Source organism: Cyanistes caeruleus, chromosome 17 (assembly GCF_971803275.1).
Source record: "Cyanistes caeruleus chromosome 17, bCyaCae1.hap1.1, whole genome shotgun sequence".
Classification (NCBI taxonomy): domain Eukaryota; kingdom Metazoa; phylum Chordata; class Aves; order Passeriformes; family Paridae; genus Cyanistes; species Cyanistes caeruleus.
In genome coordinates this window covers 1861696-1880420 of record NC_141717.1, presented here as the reverse complement: position 1 = coordinate 1880420, position 18725 = coordinate 1861696, and the positions used below count along the sequence as shown (strand labels likewise).

Here is an 18725-nt window from a genome sequence, read left to right as displayed (position 1 = left end):
TGAATATCATCCTGTGTGGTTTTATTGGCAAACAACCATTTTGTTTTCCAGTTGTTTTTCCTTTTCACAGTGTGTGCAAGAGTGTGGATACACAGCACTGTTGTGTGACAACTTTACTGGGCACTTGGAGCAAGCAGAGCTTGCAGTGAGTGTTCTCCTTGTACTCTGAAATTAATGTGCCAATTTACCTTGGGAAAACCATAAAATTCATCTCTTCTTGAACAGATGAACAGAAAAGGGAAAAAAATAAACCCAAAATATATGAACCAAGTATGTAGAACTTATTTACTTTGTGAGTGCTTACTCAGGCACAGCCTTCAGCTTTTTATTAAGCTCAGTATTCACATGCGAGCCTAATGCTTACAAGATTTTTTTCATCACCTTCTTGATGATAAAATAGACGTCAGTCATTGGTAAATGTGCTTGGTTTGGACTGTGTTTACTGCTCCTGACAGCTCCTGAGGGCACCTCAGGGTGGGAGGTGAGGACAGTGGGTTCTGCACCAGAAATTTTAAACTGAGCAACTATTGACTATCTGCTTTTGTCGAAAGAGAAAAGGTGAAAAAAGAGTCAAGGTGCTTTACTGCAGGAATTTGGCAAAACCTCGAGCTTATTGATTGAAGAATGATCCATAAAGACTGATTTGCCAATTTTTTAGTGGGTTTTGTTCCTGTTTTCAGTCAAAATCTTGTCTAGGGGTTTGGCCAGTCCTGTGCACATGGAGGTAAATCAGGCACTTCTCTAATTAAACAGTAATGCCAAAAGCTTTAGAGAGGTTTCCTCTTCCTACAATAGATCTTTTTAGATCCAAAATGAGCTCTGTATAGAAAGTTTGACTTGAATTTTGTGTAAGGGGAGGTAAGGGCTGCCAGTTTGTGTTTACTCTGGAAATAACACCTTTGAGTTCTTTCTTTTTAGGGACAGGGAACCAAAACCTGGGCTGGGGTTATTTCTGCTTGATCCCATCAGTCATGGCCTCCTTTAGCTTGAAGAATTAAGATTCTTCAGGTTTCAAGTTAGGTATCATCAGTTTTCTCTCCATTGCTACAGGAGGAGGAGGTTGAAGTTTTTAAGTAGTTTTTAATAGAGGAAAGTCAAAAGAGAAAAATGAGCAGCACTTTGATTTTTCTGCTTCAGGACCAATGCTGCCCGACAGGAGAAGGATTAACGGGTGATGGAAAGTTCCAGAGCAGGGGAGCTCAGTCCCTCTTTGCAGGATACCTGGAGCACTGCTGTGTGGAGTGATTCCTTTTTCATTCCCAGCCTGAGGGGACGGATTCCCAGCAGCCACTGTGGAAGTGGCAGTTCTTATGTGAGAGAAAGGAACATCTATTCTGACTTGTCATCCCTGCAGAGTAAAGATGCACCTGATTTACAGCAGTCTGTGACCTGCTCTTACAGCAGAGTCATCCTGGGACACAACTACAGGTACTGGTCACTGTTTTATTGGGGGTTTTTAAGCTAACCCAAACTGCAAGTATGTACAGACATAAAAGACCAGAGTAAACAATTACAGCTGGTTTTAGAATCAAAACCCACTGATTACTCTGAAACATTATTTTGCTCCCTTGTTTGTGTGAGCTGCTCATCCTGTGATCCTGCAGGTCGCCCCAAATATTTACAAATCACAACACAAAACACCCTCACTTGAATTCTGGTGTCTTCTACAAAATCAGAAGTGAAGTGTGACTGGGGCTTTTTGGTTTCTGCTGCTTGAGGTTCAGTCACTTCCCAGGGGCAGCAGCAGGCTCGGATCCAAGATGGGAATTAGGGGAAGGAAGGACTCCAGTGTCCATGTGTACAGCTGTATCCTCAGAACCTTGTTTCCAGAATTCAGGATAATCTTGTTACAAGGCTGAGACAGCTCCTGTTGGTCTTAAAATTCCAGTTCTGTTTGCCAAGCCTATATAAATAGCTGTAGAATAGTTACATCTGGCTGCACATCATAGAGAAAATTACAGCTGCTGTGGGCTGGAATCATCTGCCACCTGATGCCAACTTTATCTGTGAAAAGAGTTATTTATATTTATGCTTATTATTTATATAAATTTTATAATTTAAATAGTATATTTAATAAAGCTAATATTTTAATATATTTTCATATATTTTAAAATATTTATATAATTTTATTTATGCTTAATAAAATAGAGAGCAAAAGTTGCATGACAAGTTCTTGTGTTTAACATGCTGTCATCGACAGACAAATGCTTATCAGTGTTTTTATAAAAACCCCACTAATGCCTCTGCTGAACACTCAGTGTCACTTTGTGAATTAACCAGAATTTCACAGAATATCCTGAGTTGAAGGAACCCACAAGGATCATCAGTTCCAGTTGGTGAACACCAGCTGAACAGCAGAGAGACTGCAAAAGATCGGCTTTAGAAGTGTACGTGAAGAAAAATCCCCAAATCTCTATTTAATCTCTGCTGGGGATTTTAACCCTCAAAGAACATAAGATAAGATAAAAGCTTTAGGCTGCATCTCAGATGTTATCACTGTGCAGCACTGATGGCTCCCTCCTTTAGGCTTAAACCTTTTTTTACTTTCCTATTGGCACCAGACTTACAAATCACCCCTGGCAGATGTGAGCTGTGATAGCCAGGATGTACCTAAAGGTGAGCTCCAAGCTGCTGAGGACATCCAGGAGCAAAAGCTGCTGCTCTTAAATCCAGCTCTAGGATAAGCTCCTGCTCTTGGACAATGCTCCTGCTTCTCTCTACCACAGAACAAGTAATGGGGAAAGAGGCAAAAATGCAAAACTATTGAACACTTCATGGAACAGGCACCCACCCAACTCAGCCTGGAACAGCTGATACGTGTCTGGATTTCGGATTGTGGAGGCAATGAACACCTCAGGAGCTTTCCTGTCTGCTCTGGAGGTGGAGAGTTTCTGCAGCATCCCAATGAGGGCCAAAATTATCTTAGGATCATATACCACATCTACCAAAAAAAAGAAAAAAAAAAGAAACATACAATATTTATTGAGAATTGAGCAAAAACCAGAATAAAAACTGCAAAGCAGAAATACAATCTTCACAGTGCAGGAGAATATTGATATTTTATGGGCTATGCCCTCATCACTAAAAATCAGTGCTCCTTTTTGTAAATGGATTGTCAGATATTTTATTTAAGCCCATCCTAAGGGAAGCAGCAAAAACCACTGAGTGTTGGTGCTCTGTTCCCACTGCCCTTGGCAAAACAAACCTGCCTTGTTAGAAATGAGAGGTTTAGAGGCTGATGCCAAGGACTTGCAGAAGTTTTCATCTGGAGTCAGTCCCTGGAGAGCAGAAATGGTGGTGTGAGGTCAGTGAACACCAGGGGGAGTGGAATGCTGATGCTCAGAGGGGGTTGTTTCCTACACAGAGGTGCTCAGATATGTGCACCACTGCAGTAACTCGTGCTGCAGTGTGCTCAGGGCACATCCTGCTGCACTGAGGAACAGCAAATAGCAGAGAGATGTCAATGCCCCTCAGTTCTTGTCTTCTGCTGGGGCTGGTCTGGGCACTGAGCAGTGTCATTGGCATTAGGACTGTGCAGTGACTTCATTTTATAGAATTCCCATTCTATAATGCATCCTGTAATATCTTGGATGTCAAAGTAACTTTGGCATCCAAGGTATCACCCACAGGTGCACAAGGGATCAACCCTTTTTGCACCTGGAGTCTCTGTCTTTTCTTTGTAAAGCTCCAAATCAGGTGTAAGACCTACAGCTGAGACATTCTGCTCTCACTGGGGATCACCACTATTGTCCCACTGGCACTAGGTTTTCCATGATTGGATTTTTTATAAAACTCCCTCTAAATTTATACACAGACAAGTCCAAGACAAGGTCTGAGGTTGTTTTTTGTTATTCTGTTATTCCTCAAGAGGCTGAGCCCTGCCCATCCCTGTTCCCCATGAGTGGGTGCAGTACCTGCTGCAATGACAACATCAGCTCTGACACCCAGCAGTTGTTTTTCTGTCACTGAGCCCCAGTCAAGCTCAGCAACAATCACTTTTGGGTTTTGGCACTTCTCTCCTTCCACCTTCTGTCCTTGGGTCTCTGTTTGGATGCTCCAGGTCACGTCAGGCTCCGGGATGAAGCCATTTAGCCGGATGTTTTCTCCCAGCTGTCTGAGAACATGGGGGTGGCAGTCACTAAATATGAATGTCCTGGGTTGGCAGGTTTTGCAGATGGCAATTCCAGTGAAACCAATCCCACTCCCTAATTCCAGGATTGTCCTGAGGGTAAAGGAATAAAAAGTACTATCAGGACTCTGCACTGAGTTGGAAATCATAACATTCTAAATATAATTAAAGGTAAAATCAGTTCCAGATAATTACAATAATTTTTGAGTGAACCATCCACAATCTAACCTTTGTCCCAAGCAACTAGAGAGTTGGGAATAACTGAGGGTGGAACTGTCAGCACAAAATTAATTAGCTGAAATGCTGATTCCTGTAAGGCACAAACATTCCCACCACAGGGATGAGAGACATTCCCACCTGGCTTTAGCCATCTGCAGCACAGTTGTTTCCACCTGAGCTGGCTTTCCAGATTTTAGTCAGTGGTGAGAAACAGACACTGAGCAGCACAGTTCCTTCCCCTGTGAGCTTCATTATTATTAATTATCTCTCCTCAAAAGCCCTTGCTCATCTTGACTGCTTATAAATAAAGTAGAAATTATGTGATCAGAGCTGCACACTAATCATCTAATGTAGATAATCCTTGGTGAACCTCACCACGGAGTGAAGGTCGTTAGTTAAATTACTGAAAACTGAACAGCTGACCTCACAGAGCAGGTCAGACTGCACAGTGCAAGGGTTTGATCCTAAACCACGTCTTGACAGGTCCTCTCCTGGGTTAAAGTTTGGTAGAATAGACAAGAGCAGCAATTACTCAGCAGCAAAAGGGTGTAATTTCAGTTATTTTGGGTCTATAGTCTGTTATTAAATTACAGTTGTGTAGCTTACAGTATCAGAGGGCTGGAGCCCCTCTGCTCTGGAGCCAGGCTGGGAGAGCTGGGGGTGCTCACCTGGAGAGGAGAAGGCTCCAGGGACACCTCAGAGCCCCTTCCAGGGCCTAAAGGGGCTCCAGGAGAGCTGCAGAGGGACTTTGCGTGCCAAGACACAGAGTAATGTCTTTCCACTGCCAGAGAGCAGGGAAAGATGGAATATTGGGGAGAAACTATTCCCTGGGAGGGTGGGCAGGCCCTGGCACAGGGTGCCCAGAGAGGCTGTGGCTGCCCCTGGATCCCTGGAAGTGTCCAAGGCCAGGCTGGACGGGGCTTGGGGCAGCCTGGGACAGTGGAAGGTGTCTCTGCCCATGGCATGATGTCACTTCCCAGCCAAACCGTTCTGTGATCCTACAGGAATGAAGAGCTCTTTCCTCATTACTCCAGCCCTGCTGCTGCCATACCTGTCCCTGAACACGCTGGGGTTCTGCAGTGCCCACTGGGCCAGGTGCAGAGCAGCTTCCCACGTGACGAGCCCCGTGGTGCCCCCGGAGATCAGCGCTGTGCTCTCGGAGAGGCTCACACAGTCCCCCGTGGGCTGCAGGACAAGGGAAGGCAAAGAAGGATCAGCACAGGCTGATAGATTTAGAGTTTACAGCAATAGTAACACCTGGAAAAAAGCAGGAAGCACTCCAGGCTTCAGGGTGAGTGTTTTTAAAGCCACTACTTGCTTACTTCGGGGGAGTAAATGTGGTTTAGAAGATTGCAGTGTCAGTTTTTACCAATATGTAGTTCTTGTAACAGTGAGTAGATTCTTCTTCTTTTAGAACATTTGCCAGTGACTCGTAGAGCTCATCCAGGGGTTCAGCTGCTGTGGATTCAAGCTGTGAGGAGAACAGGGCAGCTCTGAGCATCACATTGTCATGAAACACAAAACAATTGCACTCTAAGCCCCGTTTTAGTACAGTGTATTTACACTGAATGATGTGGGTGGTTATTACATGAGATATTTTCAAGGCAAAAACAAAGAGCAAGTGAACAAGTGAAAAATAAGCTGAAAAAAACAAGAATTACCTTTTTGATAAGCTCAGTCAGGAAACACCTCCTGTACTTGGCCGAAGGGGGATATTTTACACACAGAGGGTGAAGAATTGTCTACAATGAGAACAGCCATGGAAACCAATTACCCAGGACAGGGTTTATGCAAGGCACTAAGGACTAGAGTAGGACCATTAATTGGCTCTGGGTGCCATGAAATGCATTGGAATTTAGTCTGAACAAAATATGCTAAGCCAGAAATTTAAATGGGATGATTTCTGACAGATTTGTGAGTTTCCAGATCTGTGGCCACAAATTTCTTACTTTTTGTGGCAACAAAAATCTCAATTTTCAATAGAGTAAAGAGAAAATGAGTAAAATAGTAAAGAGTGGAAATGATCCAATTCACACTCTCCTTCTTTTCCTTCTTTCTGTTTTGGTTTGCTGCCTGATTTGTGATCTCCATCCGCAGGGACAGTTTGGTCAACACCATTCCCTGTATCCCCGAATATCCAGGAGCAGCTGCGCTGACTGTGCCATTCACCACATCAGTGCTCTGACACGCGGGTCTCAATTTTGATCTAAGAACACCCAAATACCAGCAGAGGAGGAAATCTGCAGCTCTGCAGAGCCTAACTAAACACTACGACACCGGCTCACCGACCTCTGCATTTCCGAGCAATTCCGGGGGCTTTGGGACGCGCTGGCACCGCCCGTCGGTGGCACGGGGGTGACTCCGAGCTGTCCCTCACCTTGTGCAGAATATCCGCCAGCAGCTGGGAGTCCGGCGCAGCGCGCAGGCTTTGTTCGAGCTCCTAAAACAGGATAAGTAAATAAATAAACAAGGCGGCGGTGCCGCCTCCCCCCGCCCGGCCCCCCCCCGTACCGGCCAGGGCAGCGAGCGGAGCGGGCGCGCAGCCAGGAACCGGCGCTGGAAGCGCAGCGCCAGCCCCTGCCGCGGCTCGGCCATGGCCCCGCAGAGCACGGCCGAGCAGGCCGCGAGTCCCCGGCCTCGCCTGGCGCAGTCCCCGGAGCAGGAGCCGCCCACAGGGCGGAGCGGCACCGCCCGACGCAGGCTGGAAGCAGAGAATGCCGGAGCGGGGATCGAACCCGCGACCCCCGGGACACGGCCGGGGGCCCCCACTGAACTGCCCGGGCCGCAAGGGGGCGCCACCACCCCACTGCGGCACCAGAGGGCCGGGCCTGAGCCAGGCAGCGACAGCCCGGGAACACCGGGGGCAGGAAAACAAACCTCGGGATCTGGGAACAGACCTCGGGATCTGGGAACAAACCTCGGGATCTGGGAACAAACCTCGGGATCAGGGGAACGCCGGGAGCAGGAAAACAAACCTTGGGATCAGGGGAACACCGGTATCACGGAACATAGGGATCATGGAACACTGGAATCAGGTTACCATGGAATCACCGGATCAATGAATCATTGCGATCATAAGAATCATGGAATCATGGAAACACTGTAATTATGGAATCGTGGGATCATTAGAAATATGGAAGCACAGAATCACAGAATATTGTAATAATGGAATCAGTGGGATCATTGAATAGTTTGGCAGGGAAGGATGAGGGACCTTAAACCTTCCACCCCCAGTGCCATGGGCAGGGACACCTCCCACCATCCCAGGCTGCTCCAAGCCCCGTCCAGCCTGGCCTTGGACACTTCCAGGGATCCAGGGACAGCCACAGCTTCTCTGGGCACCCTGTGCCAGGGCCTGCCCACCCTCCCAAGGAACAATTCCTTCCCAATATCCCATCCAACTCTGCCCTCTGGCAGTGGAAGCCATTCCCTGTGTCCTGTCCCTCCATGTTATTGCAAATAGATTTGCCCCGTTTTCCCGTCAGTTCCCTGCAGGCACTGGAAGAAGCCACATTTGAATCACCCCTGAGCTGTTTTTTCCCAGACACTCCCGGTTCCCTGAGCTCCCCTCACGGCAGAGCCGCCCCAACCCGGCCATCGCCTCGGTGGCCTTGGACGCGACACAACTGCGCGCGCCGTGACGTCACTGCCGCGCGCCGCGGCGAAGGACACAGCGCCCGAGCGGGGCCGAACCGGACCGGAGCGAGCCGAGCGGGGCCGAACCGGACCGGAGCGAGCCGAGCGGGGCCGAACCGGACCGGAGCGAGCGGGACTGGGCCGCCTCAGGCGCCATGAGCGGCCCCGTGCAGGATGAGAAGCTGCGGGAGCAGCAGCTCCGCGCTCTGCGGCGCCGCTGGCTGCGGGACCAGGAGCTGAGCCCTCGGGAGCCCGTCCTGCCGCCGCGGCAGCTTGGGCCCGTGGCCGCCTTCTGGGAGCGCTTCCTGCAGCCCGGGGATCTCTGGCGGCAGCAGGTGAGCGGCGGGACGCCGGCACCGTGCGGCCTTTCCTGAGCCCGGCCTCACTGTCCCTGTGCCCGCAGGTGCACAAGTTCTACCAGGCCGGCCGCTTCGTCATGCTGCGGGTACTGATCCCCGCCTGGGCCATCACCTACTTCCTGAAGTACCACGTCCAGGTGCGTGCGGGCACGGGGTGTTAAAGGGAATGCCCGGGAACGGGCGGGGAAACGCTGGGAAAAGCCAGGGAGATGATGCGAGGAGTGATGCCACACCGAGTGTGTGAATGTGCTGCTTACATTTGGTTACAGATGAAGACCAGATCCCTGTGGCCTGTTCACCACTTGTGTTTCCTTGCTGGGGTAGCACTTAGGTATAAACGTTGTGTGATACTTCACCCCAAAGAATCTCCCTTGTGAGACCCCACCTGCAGAGCTGCCTCCAGCCCTGGGGCCAACAGCAGCAGGACGTGGAGCTGCTGGAGAGAGTCCAGAGGAGCCCATGGAGATTCCCCGAGGGCTTGGAGCCCCTCTGGAGCCAGGCTGGGAGAGCTGGGGGTGCTCACCTGGAGAGGAGAAGGCTCCAGGGACACCTCAGAGCCCCTTGCAGGGCCTAAAGGGGCTCCAGGAGAGCTGCAGAGGGACCTGGGACAAGGGATGGAGGGACAGGACACAGGGAATGGCTTCCACTGCCAGAGGGCAGTGATGGATGGGATATTGGGAAGGAATTGTTCCCTGGGAGAGTGGGCAGGCCCTGGCACAGGGTGGCCAGAGAAGCTGTGGCTGCCCCTGGATCCCTGGAAGTGTCCAAGGCCAAACTGGACAGGGATTGGAGCAGCCTGGGACAGTGGAAAGTGTCCCTGCTATGGCAGGGAGTGGAAGGTTTAAGGTCCCTTCCAACCAAAACTATTCCATGTTCTATGGCAGTGCCCAGCTTTTCCTGTGAGGCGAGCTGAAAAGTTTTGTCTGAATTGTTCCTGTCCTGCAGGAAGAGCCCTGAGAATAACCAGGGCAGCTGTTGCTGTGGGGAGGGAAAAGGGCCAGCACTGCCCTCCATGGCAGATGTGACTGTTGTAGCCTCAGGTATTTCTCTAAGTAGCAGAAGGTTTAATGAGACTTGTGCTTAGCACAGTTTGCATTCTGGAAAGGTTGTGGTGCCCATTTTGAAAATCCTTTGTGCAGTAACACTGTTCTTTCTACTCTTTCCTTCTTGTGTCCCTTACTTACAGAAATTGCCCCACGGTGTGGTTGCAACAAATCCACGGATATTCCCAGTAAGTCTCTTAACACTTGTCTTGTCTCCCAGCTGTGTCACACAGATGGGAAGGGGTTTCCAGGGAGGTTTGTGCAGCACCTGAGAAATGTCTAGTGAATGACTTTCCCCAAGGGATGTGCTGGGTCCTGTGGTTTGGGCACTTTCATCTTGTCCTCAGTCCCTGTGGGACTTGCCCTCATTCCCCTTAGGAATGTTTGTGATTATTAACAGACAGAATTATTAACACACATATTATTAACACAGAATGAAGTAGGACTGGCTCTGCTTCTCCTCATTGTCAGCACAGGAAATGTTGGTTCTGGCCTCTTGGTCCTAGTTGTCCCTGAAGGTCCTCCACACTCATGTGTCCCCAAAGAGTTGTGTCACCTCATCTTGGGACAAGTTTCATGAAGCAGAGAGTGTCACAATGTTTGGTCCTTTCTGTTTTCAGGCTGCTGTGAGCTGTTAGTGGTATAACAAATTAGAGGGCAAATATTCCCAGAAGATCAGCTCTGCCCTGACTGCTGCCCATTTTTGCATAACACCTCCCAGTTGTGCTCTATCTAAAATAAAATTATAAAATATTCCATCCCAAACAACAACAAAGCAAAACACTGAAGGTCAAGCTGTTGGCCTCAGTCTTCAGCCTAATTTTTCAGTTGAGTTAGGTCAGCTCAGCAGGCCAAGATTGTGCCTGGAGCCAGAACAAGCGGTACTGGGGCAGCAAGTTGATTTTTGAGGGATTGCACGGTCTTCCATGGGCTCTGGGCTGTGGGTTTGGACTCATCACTGCTGGAGGGGATTATGCAGTGTTATAAGTAATTTTTAAAATAAAACAGGCTCAAAATTTGTTGCTGTTGTTCTGTAGTGAAAACAAGGGGTAAAGCAAGTACAGACTCCAGGTAGTTGTGCTGTGATGTTATTCCTGTTTTCTGGGAATGTTGGGTGAACGAGAGTGTTCTGAGTGAGTTGTGGTGAGATTCTTGCCTGGAACTGGGGACAATTGCAGGTTCTCTGAAGGACTGGGCTGTGCAGGGGGAGCCTGGATGCCACAGGGAATGCTCACCACACTCTTATCCCACAGGGAGACAGGATTTTAGAGACTGGAGAGATCATGCCACCCCTGAGAGACGAGCTCCACAAGCACCACTGATGGCCAGGAGCAGATTTCCTCCTTGGGTGAACATGGTGAGAGCTGCACCTGCTCTGTCTCTTCCATAAAAGAGTCTTTATTCTGCATTGTCTCAGCTCTTCTGTCATTTACTGTCTCCTTAGTCCGTGTCATTGCAGGTGCTCCTCATGTGGGAGTTATTATTGCTGGATCCTGGGGATCTCCAACCCCCTTACTCACCTTTCAATGAGACCTGGCAGCAGGACCGTGTGGGCCTTGAGGTGATGAGAGAGACACTCCGATTCCCAGGGATTTTGGAGCAGGCTGCTCCAAAGAGTAGAATCCCTGCTGAGCTCACACTTGGTTCTCCTCTCCCACTCTACCAAACCCTTTCTACCAACCCATTCTGACAGAATTCCAGTGAAAACCTGGCTTCCACCTATGTCATCCCACCTCTCTGCCTAGGGAGGGTGGCAGAAGAGGCACTGCTTCCAAAAATCCTTTTTACCACTCTTTCCTCTGCCTTCAGCCCTTTCTGAGGAGGAGTCTTCCAGCCCCCACATACCTGGGGCACTTTGTACTGGGAAGGCTGGTCTCTTGAAGAGCAGGGAGCTGGAGGCAATGATCTCTGTGGATCCCTTCCAACTCGACATATTCTATGATTTGAAGTGTTTTAGCAGCTACTTTGGGGATAGGAATAGTTAAACCAGCAATCCAAAGGGTAACCTGGGGGGCTGTGACAGAATCCCCTCATGGAGACACGAGAGAGCAGCCCAGCCTGTGTGAGGAGCAGGAGACTGGTCTGAGCCCCTGTACTGTGTTTGGGGACAGCCAGACCCCTCATAATGGCTCTGGTACAGACTTGAACCACTGGGGCCACGGCAAACATAGGGAAAACTGTCCAGCAGTCAAAGGAGATCGGGTGCCCATGGACCCCATGCCCAGGCCCCTGCCAAACCCATGTCCCTTTCTTTCCTTGGGTAAACAGTGGCTCAGGGTGGGACAGCAGGTGGGGAATGAAGTGGTGGGGCAGTAGGATCCTCTGGGTCATCACTGGTGGGGCTGGGGAGTGAGCAGGGGCTGTTGGGGAGCACTGGGAAAGTAGAGTCAGGGAGAGACTGGATGTTGATGGGCTGTTCAGGGGTGGTGGGGTTGGTAGAGGGGCTGCATGGGGATGAGACTTGTCCTTCCCAAGGCCCTGGGTGTCCCTGTCACTACCCCTACCCCAAGGTGTGCCCAAGGGCCACAGCGAGTCCACCACCCTGGCCAATGATCCAGGGAGGCCTCCCCTCCCTGGGGTCCCCTCTGATGACAGCTGGGGTACCCCAAATCCTCAAGGTCCCCATGCGTTTGTGCAGTGATTGTGAGGAACTGGGAACTGTGACATCTGTGGGACACCACTCACCCAAGGGGTGCCTGCTGCTCCCAGAGCTCCCAGATTCCCTCAAAAAGGTCCTGATATGCCCAGGACTCTAAAATTCCCCTAAGGAAATGCTGACAACTCCTCCTCTAGTAAGAATTCCCCCAGGACTACAGGGAATTCCTAGTAGCCCCAGAGTGCCATGAACATAGCCACAGCTCCAGCACCACAAAAGACACCCCAATCCCCCATGTCCCCATGATGTGGGGCCCAGGGGGGCATTTTGGGCCAAAGACTCTATCCTAAGGACAGGTGTGGGCCCCTGGGATCACCTGGGTTTTGGAACAGATAATCCTCCCTGAGCAGAGGAGATGGATACCTTTCCCTTGAGCAGGGAGAGGTTTGAGTGTCACAACCACACAAAAAAGGACAACAGAGCACACTGTACATGTCCTGGCACAGCTGCAACAGAACCATTTATCTCCATCCCCTCAGCTGTCCCACTGCAGGTAACAGCACGTGGTGCTGGGTGAGCAGCAGGTGTCAGACTGCACACTGCTGACAGCTGCTGGACCTCTGGTGTGCCTCCACAAACAGTCTGGATCTTCCCTGGGGCATTCCTGTACCTCTCAAAGTCATCGAGTCCATTTCCCTAATACCAAAAACGTGGGTGATGCATTCTCTTGACAATGAAAGCAAAACTCTTCTGGGTTTGTACCACATTGTTCCCTCAAATGCTCTCAGTGTTGCACACACAGATATTACACATCTTATACATAATTTGGAGATCCCTACCAGCTGAAAACATATCACTGGTCAGTGATAGATACACACAGATAATCAGAGAGTTGTGGAGTGGTTTGGGCTGAAGGAACTTTAAGGCTCATTTTGTCCCACCCCCTGCCATGGGCAGGGACACCTTCCACTAATCCAGGTTGTTCCAAGCCCTGTCCAGCCTGGTATTGGACTTTTCCAGGGATGGGGCAGCCACAGCCTCTCTGGGCACCCTGTGCCAGGGCCTCCCCACCCTTATTCAATATATATACATTATATATTTAGTCAAGGGTTGCATTTCCTTGCATCTGCCTTGCTGCAAAAAGCCTTCCATTGCAACAGCTCAAGGAGGAAGATCTCCCCCAAACCAGTGATGGATCATTGACTCTCTGTCCTGCCCAGTGCCAGCCACCAGGACCCCCTCTTGCTCAGGCTGCAGCTGGGAGGGTTGAGGGCAGGTACCAGGAAAGAGCCATGTGCCAGTGTGGAGGTCAGCAGAGGTGAGAATGGAGGGAAGGCTCCTGGTGTCCTGGGAAATGAGGACTGGGAGACCCTGGGATGTAGAACATGCAAACCCTTTCTCACCTGATGTGCCCCAGGCAGGAGCTGCTGGTTCCAGCACAGGCAGAACACAACGGGAATTCTCCCTGTGCATCCTCCAGTCCCTGCCAACCCTGGGCGTGTACTCCTGTGCTTGGCCAGCTGGGGCTGCTCCAGGCCACCTCCCATCCTCCAGGGTATCCCATGGCACAGGAGCTCAGGATCAGTGCCAGGGGAGCTCACAGAGATCCAGAGCTGTGTCTGGGCTGACACATTGATCCACGGCTGCTTGGATCTCAGCTGTGCGAGTCCATGGTGTAGGGAGAGCTGGCTGATACTCTCCTCTGTCAGATTTGGAAATGGTGGTGGGTGGGGGAGAACCTTTGCAGCAGGAGGAAAGCAAGGTTTGTATGGTCAAAAAAAGCTCAGGATGGCCCAGGCAGCTGCAGGAAAAAACATGGAATAGTCATTTTAGGAGACATGTCAGGTGGAGAAGAAGCTGGGGAACACTCAGTGTGGAGTTACAATGCTTGAAAATGATTGTTTTCTGTGATGAAGTTTGCTCAGAGGATCAAGGAGGCTGTGGACCCCACGCTCAGGGCCCTGCCAAACCCACATCCCTTTCTTTCCTTGGGTAAGTGGTGGCTCAGGGTGGGACAGCAGGTGGGGAATGAACACGTGACATTTAGCCAGGCCTTCAGCCACAGCATTTCTTCATTCCCAGGAATGCAGCTCACAGCAATATTGATGCCTCTGCTGCACCGAGTATTTGATCCACTTTATCATCAATGACAGGAATTCATCTGGAATAACTGGAATCCTTTTTCTTTCTCCAGTGCTCATAGATGTGATGGACACTACCAGTTATGGGCTTCAGTTTATCCAGCTAAAATTAGGGAATGTGGATCCCAGTTCACTGAATTTCTGACAGGCTGGGAGAGCTTGGGGTGTTCACCTGGAGAGGAGAAGGCTCCAGGGACACGTCAGAGCCCCTTGCAGGGCCTAAAGGGGCTCCAGGAGAGCTGCAGAGGGACTTGGGACAAGGGATGGAGGGACAGGATACAGGGAATGGCTTCCCAGTGCCAGAGGGCAGGGATGGATGGGATATTGGGAAGGAATTGTTCCCTGGGAGGGTGCCCAGAGAAGCTGTGTCTGGATCCCTGGAAGTGTCCAAGGCCAGGTTGGGATGTGGCTTGGAGCAGCCTGGGATAGTGGAAAGTGTCTCTGCCATGGCAGGAGCAGAATGAGAAGAGCTTTAATGTTCCTTCCAACCCAAACCTTCACACAATTGTAATTCCTAACTGAATATGCTGAAATCATCCACTTTTTGAAATCACTTTCTAACTGGGCAAAGTTTGCTTCATACATTTATTCTCCAAATAATGAGGGCCAGGCTGGTGACATAATTCCAGCCAGGATCTCTCTGTTGTGGCAGAGCTGGGGTCTGTGCCGTGGAGATGATGAAGCCCACACAAGCTGCAGACTCCTCTGCTGTGCTGTCACACTGCTCACACTCATCAATAATCCTGAGCATAACAAAAGGAGCTGAACCAAACTCCCCACTCATGGGCATGTTTTGGGTGCTTTGAGGAGCCAACTGCTATTCCATAAGGCTGAAGAGATCAGGGAGGAAGACACCCACCAGCTCTCCTGTGACATGTGGGGCCAGGACCTGGACACCTGAGGGTAGCCCATGTGGCAGCAGAGTGCAGCCACTGAATGTCCCCATGTGCCAAATTATGGAGTTAATGCTCCATAGCTGGTGACAGATCTTACTGGAAACACCCACCATGGTGGAGCCACCAGCAGATTCTTTTGAATCCAGATTCTGCCTCTCCCCAGTAGATCCTGAGAGGTTTTTGCCCTACAATGGACAAGGCAGCCCCACTGGCCATGGCAGGATTCCTGGGCATGTCCTGTGCAGAGCCAGTTGGACTTGATGCTCCTGGTGGGTCTCTTCCAGCTTGGGATATTCCATGATCCTGTGATTTTGGGGATACCTGCTCTGTGCTTTCCTCAGGCATTGCTGGAGCACTGACCCCTCAACTTCCCCAACTGTGGAAATTTATCTGTGAGGGCAGCATGGGGCTGCTCCTCTCCTGGCCCACCCCAAAGAACAGTGGCAGAACTGTGTCTGCAGCCTCTAGAAACAATCTGTCTGCAAATAAATGTGTTGATACAACTGGTAGGCGCATCTTATAAAGGGATTAAGGGAAGCCCAAGCTCTTCATCAGCTTTTGGTCCCTGCATTGTCCTACAGAAGGTCTCAACAACACTTGCCATTTCAGCACCCCTCAACTGCCCACAGAGAAAGCCTGAGGTGCCCTTTGGGGAGGGTCCAACAGCCTAAAGAGAACATTTTCCCTGTTTAGCAGCTGTCATGTTTCACTCAGCAGCCAGTAAACCCCCTCCAAGAATGGTGGCTTAAATGATGCTGCTTTTGCTGGAACACCAACCATTGATTTCCCATCAGGGTGTGCTGGACCAGCTGGGCCGGGTCCCATCTGGGACCCCCTCCCCGTTTCCACTCGTGGCTCCAGGAGGGAGCAGCCCAGCACGGCGAGCACAGCATGTGTGCTGCACGAACTGCTCCCAGCTCTCATCTCCGTGAGGGTTTGAAGGTGCTTCTTAACCCGGCGAGTCTGGCCTTGGGCTGGGTGGGGATGTGGCTCTGGGCTCCGAGGCTGGGTGGGGATGCAGGCCCCACCTGCAGCTGCCCGAGGGCCGCGGCCCGGCCCCGCTCCGCCGTCCCACGCCGAACCACGGCTGCACATCGCCCGCAGCGCCGAGCAGATCCCTACCGGCTCCACCTTTGCTTCATGTGCCGCCAGGTCATTAAGAGCTGTAATTACGAGCGGCTTCTGCCCAGGTTGGCTCAGCCGCGGGCTCTGATCCTCACAGGGAACGCTCGGATCCTCCATCCCTTCACGGCGGCGCCTTCCAGGGGAGAGGGCGGGGACGCTCAGGGGCGCACGGAACCTCAGTGTGAGGGCTCAGGACCACGCACCCGCCTTTCCGAAACCGCGACCCCTGACGAACGGAGCAACGGGACCCCCAGAACACGCCGAGACCCTGCAGGACCCTCCGCGACCCTCAGCCCGGGCAGGTCCCGCCGCCCCCGAGGGTGGCGCCGCCTGCGCTGCGACCCCCGGCCGGGGGGCGGCGCTCTCGCACGGCCCGCAAGGCACGCTGGGAGTCGTAGTCCTACCCCGCCGCACGGCGCCCGCCGCCCCTCACCGGCCGCTCTGGCCCCCGCCCTCCGCGCGCCCGGAGCTCACCGGTCCCTCCGCCCAGATCCACCGCCGCTGCCCGGGGCCCCGCCGGGCCTTCCCCGGCCCCGAACCCCCATTCCCGGTGCCCCGCTCGGCCGCCACTTTCCGCTTCCTGCGCGCGGCGCCCCTCGGGGCTCGTAGTCCCGCCGCGCTATTCACGACGGCCCCTGCGCTGTCTCCGCGCCGCACGCCCGCGGCCGGGACGGGGCGCTGCGCCACGGCGGCGGCGTAGGGCGGGCGGGAGGAAGGGCCGGCGGGGCGGCCGGGGCGGGTGCGAGCTGCTCCGCCCGGAGGAACGCGCGGGGCCGGGGGGACAGAGCGGCGGCACGGTGCCTCCACCCCCAGGTGAGCGGCGACGGGGGCGCGGGGGAGGGAGCGGGGACGGGCCGCCCGCCCGGGGCCTCCCGCCGCAGCCCCGCGGGCCGCGGCTCCCGCCCGCGCCGGGGCTCGCCTGAGGCTCTCCCGGCCAGAGGCGCCGGCTGGGCCCGGCCGCCCCCGGGCTGGCCCGCACCACCTGTTGCCGGTGGGCCCGAGCGGAGGTTGGAGGCCGGGGCGGCCTGGGGGTGCGGGCGGTGCCGGGGTCCCGGCTCGGGGCTATGCGGCGGTCGGGGTGCCTTGCCCGGGGCTTTTGAGGGACTCGGGGGCTGCGGGGGCCCCGCTCGCACCCCAGCCCGGCCGCACAGCCGGAGGGGTTTGGGGGTCGTGCAGCAGCCACGGGGAGGCTCCGTGACTGCCCGCGTTAGGCTGCAGTGCCTGACCTGCCTTCGCCCCGTGCCCGGTGCGGGGAGATCGCAGCTCCCGGGTCCCCCCGCGGGCAGGGGAGCCCCGCTTAGGGCACCGCCGAGTGCCGGCTCCGGGCTGGAGCACGGCAGAGCTTCCAGCGCCTCAGGCTGCCTGTCCTTCAGGTCTTCATTCTCACCTCCAGCTTAGACACCCGTGCTAGGGCTGAGCAGGGTTTTATGCAGAGTTTCTCAAGCCTCGGCGAGTTTGCCCTTTAGAATCAGTTGGCTGGCTTTTATCCTTGGGTCTTGAACATCCTAAGGCTGTTGGGTCCCGGTGTCTCATCAAGACCCCTGGGTTTTACTGCATGTCAGCTCAGTTGCAGTTGAAGCATTTCAACCTCCGGGTCCTGGATCCAGGAGTCTTAGAAGATGGAAAAAGCCCTGTACTTGCCAGCCTCTCCATTTACTGAGCTCTCGCCTCTCCCTGCTCTTGCTTCTGGGGTACATCCCCCCAGGCACTAGGAAACAACTGTTCAGGGTGATCATCCATGGGCCTGTTAGAGGAGATGGGATAATGTGCACGTTGTGTTTGAAATGTCATACTGTTTCCTCCAAGCATATTTTCATCTGGGATTCTCACTGAAGCTTGGCGCCCTGTAGGCCTGCAGGCCCAGGATGCGGCTGGGTGGGTTCTCATGGTCGGACAGAAGGTTATCTGGGCATTGCTCGCTGCACGTGGCCTGGGGCACTGGTGCAGGACAGTGCTGCACTGCTGTGGGTTGGTCAAGAGCTGATGGAGACTGGGAGATGTGTTTGGAGGGAGCCAGGGTGGAGGTGAGATGTGCATATCCCAGACTGTGGCTGTTGTGGCTTTGAATGCAGAGATCTTGCCACGCTTTGCGCGTTGTCACCTGGGACTCAGAGGGACTTGTGCTTCAGAGCTGTGTTCTTCCCTAAACTAGAGCAGACCTGCGGTGACAGACTGGCCGCCTGTGACTCTGAGAGTCTGCTGGTGGCTTTTGTCTAGCCATTTTTTGAGATCCTGCTGAACAGTCTGGCTCATGCCCCTGAGTGCAGCAGAGCAGGGCTGAGCTGTGCCTGAGCATAGCCTGTCCAAGGCATGATTCAGATTACCCTGATTTTATGTATGTGGGGATATATTAACTCGTTTCAAGTTGCATCAGCTTCTGTTTGTGTCTTAAACAGTTGAAGGCAGAAGGCAGGACTCAGCATTGCTCCCTTCCTCGGGAGGGCTTGAATGGCTGGAGAGCCCTTTGAAGGTCTGATGTGACTGGCTGGGTTTGCTAAGCCCGATTGCTCTGGCAGGAGGGAGAGCGGCCTTCTCCAGCCTGATGACTTGGTGCATAAGGGAACTGGAGGCATGGGCCAGG

At 52.8% G+C, this 18725-nt stretch overlaps 3 protein-coding genes and 1 long non-coding RNA gene across 23 annotated transcripts in view; 3 read left to right on the top strand and 1 right to left on the bottom strand.

Annotated features, from left to right (window-relative positions):
- The first annotated feature begins 65 nt into the window (after window positions 1-65).
- LOC147649999 (uncharacterized) lies at window positions 66-1428 on the top strand. The gene is made up of 3 exons (XR_015277383.1): window positions 66-145; window positions 919-1015; window positions 1138-1428. It is a non-coding gene; the product is annotated as an uncharacterized LOC147649999 (long non-coding RNA).
- Window position 1429: 1 nt separating this feature from the next.
- On the bottom strand, window positions 1430-7972 carry EEF2KMT (eukaryotic elongation factor 2 lysine methyltransferase). Of its 6 annotated transcripts, none has more exons than XM_086854582.1 (9): window positions 7266-7972; window positions 6860-7225; window positions 6726-6788; window positions 6010-6090; window positions 5718-5819; window positions 5400-5533; window positions 3915-4222; window positions 2792-2941; window positions 1430-2004 (listed from the first exon to the last, which is right to left on the bottom strand). In XM_086854582.1, the coding sequence occupies exons 2-9, from the start codon at window positions 6941-6943 to the stop codon at window positions 1904-1906; spliced, it is 1023 nt and encodes a 340-aa protein (XP_086710708.1). In that variant the 5' UTR covers window positions 6944-7225; window positions 7266-7972; the 3' UTR covers window positions 1430-1903. The 6 variants fall into 6 exon arrangements, with proteins under 6 accessions (XP_086710708.1, XP_086710711.1, XP_086710712.1 ...); XM_086854585.1 differs by lacking the exon at window positions 6860-7225 and having other exon boundaries at window positions 6634-6788; window positions 7324-7448; window positions 7872-7972; XM_086854586.1 differs by lacking the exon at window positions 6860-7225 and having other exon boundaries at window positions 6634-6788; window positions 7324-7448; window positions 7939-7961.
- Window positions 7973-8006: 34 nt separating this feature from the next.
- NDUFB6 (NADH:ubiquinone oxidoreductase subunit B6) lies at window positions 8007-10792 on the top strand. Its single transcript, XM_023936440.2, has 4 exons — window positions 8007-8319; window positions 8388-8480; window positions 9530-9574; window positions 10640-10792. The coding sequence occupies exons 1-4, from the start codon at window positions 8140-8142 to the stop codon at window positions 10706-10708; spliced, it is 387 nt and encodes a 128-aa protein (XP_023792208.1). The 5' UTR covers window positions 8007-8139; the 3' UTR covers window positions 10709-10792.
- A 5802-nt stretch (window positions 10793-16594) lies between these two features.
- The window catches only part of CAPN15 (calpain 15), a 55176-nt gene continuing 53045 nt past the window's right edge, over window positions 16595-18725 (top strand). For all 15 annotated transcript variants that reach the window (XM_086854557.1, XM_086854562.1, XM_086854548.1 and 12 more), the window contains exon 1: window positions 16595-16957. The gene's annotated coding sequence lies outside the window, so the exon portion shown is untranslated. The remainder of the gene's footprint in view (window positions 16958-18725) is intronic.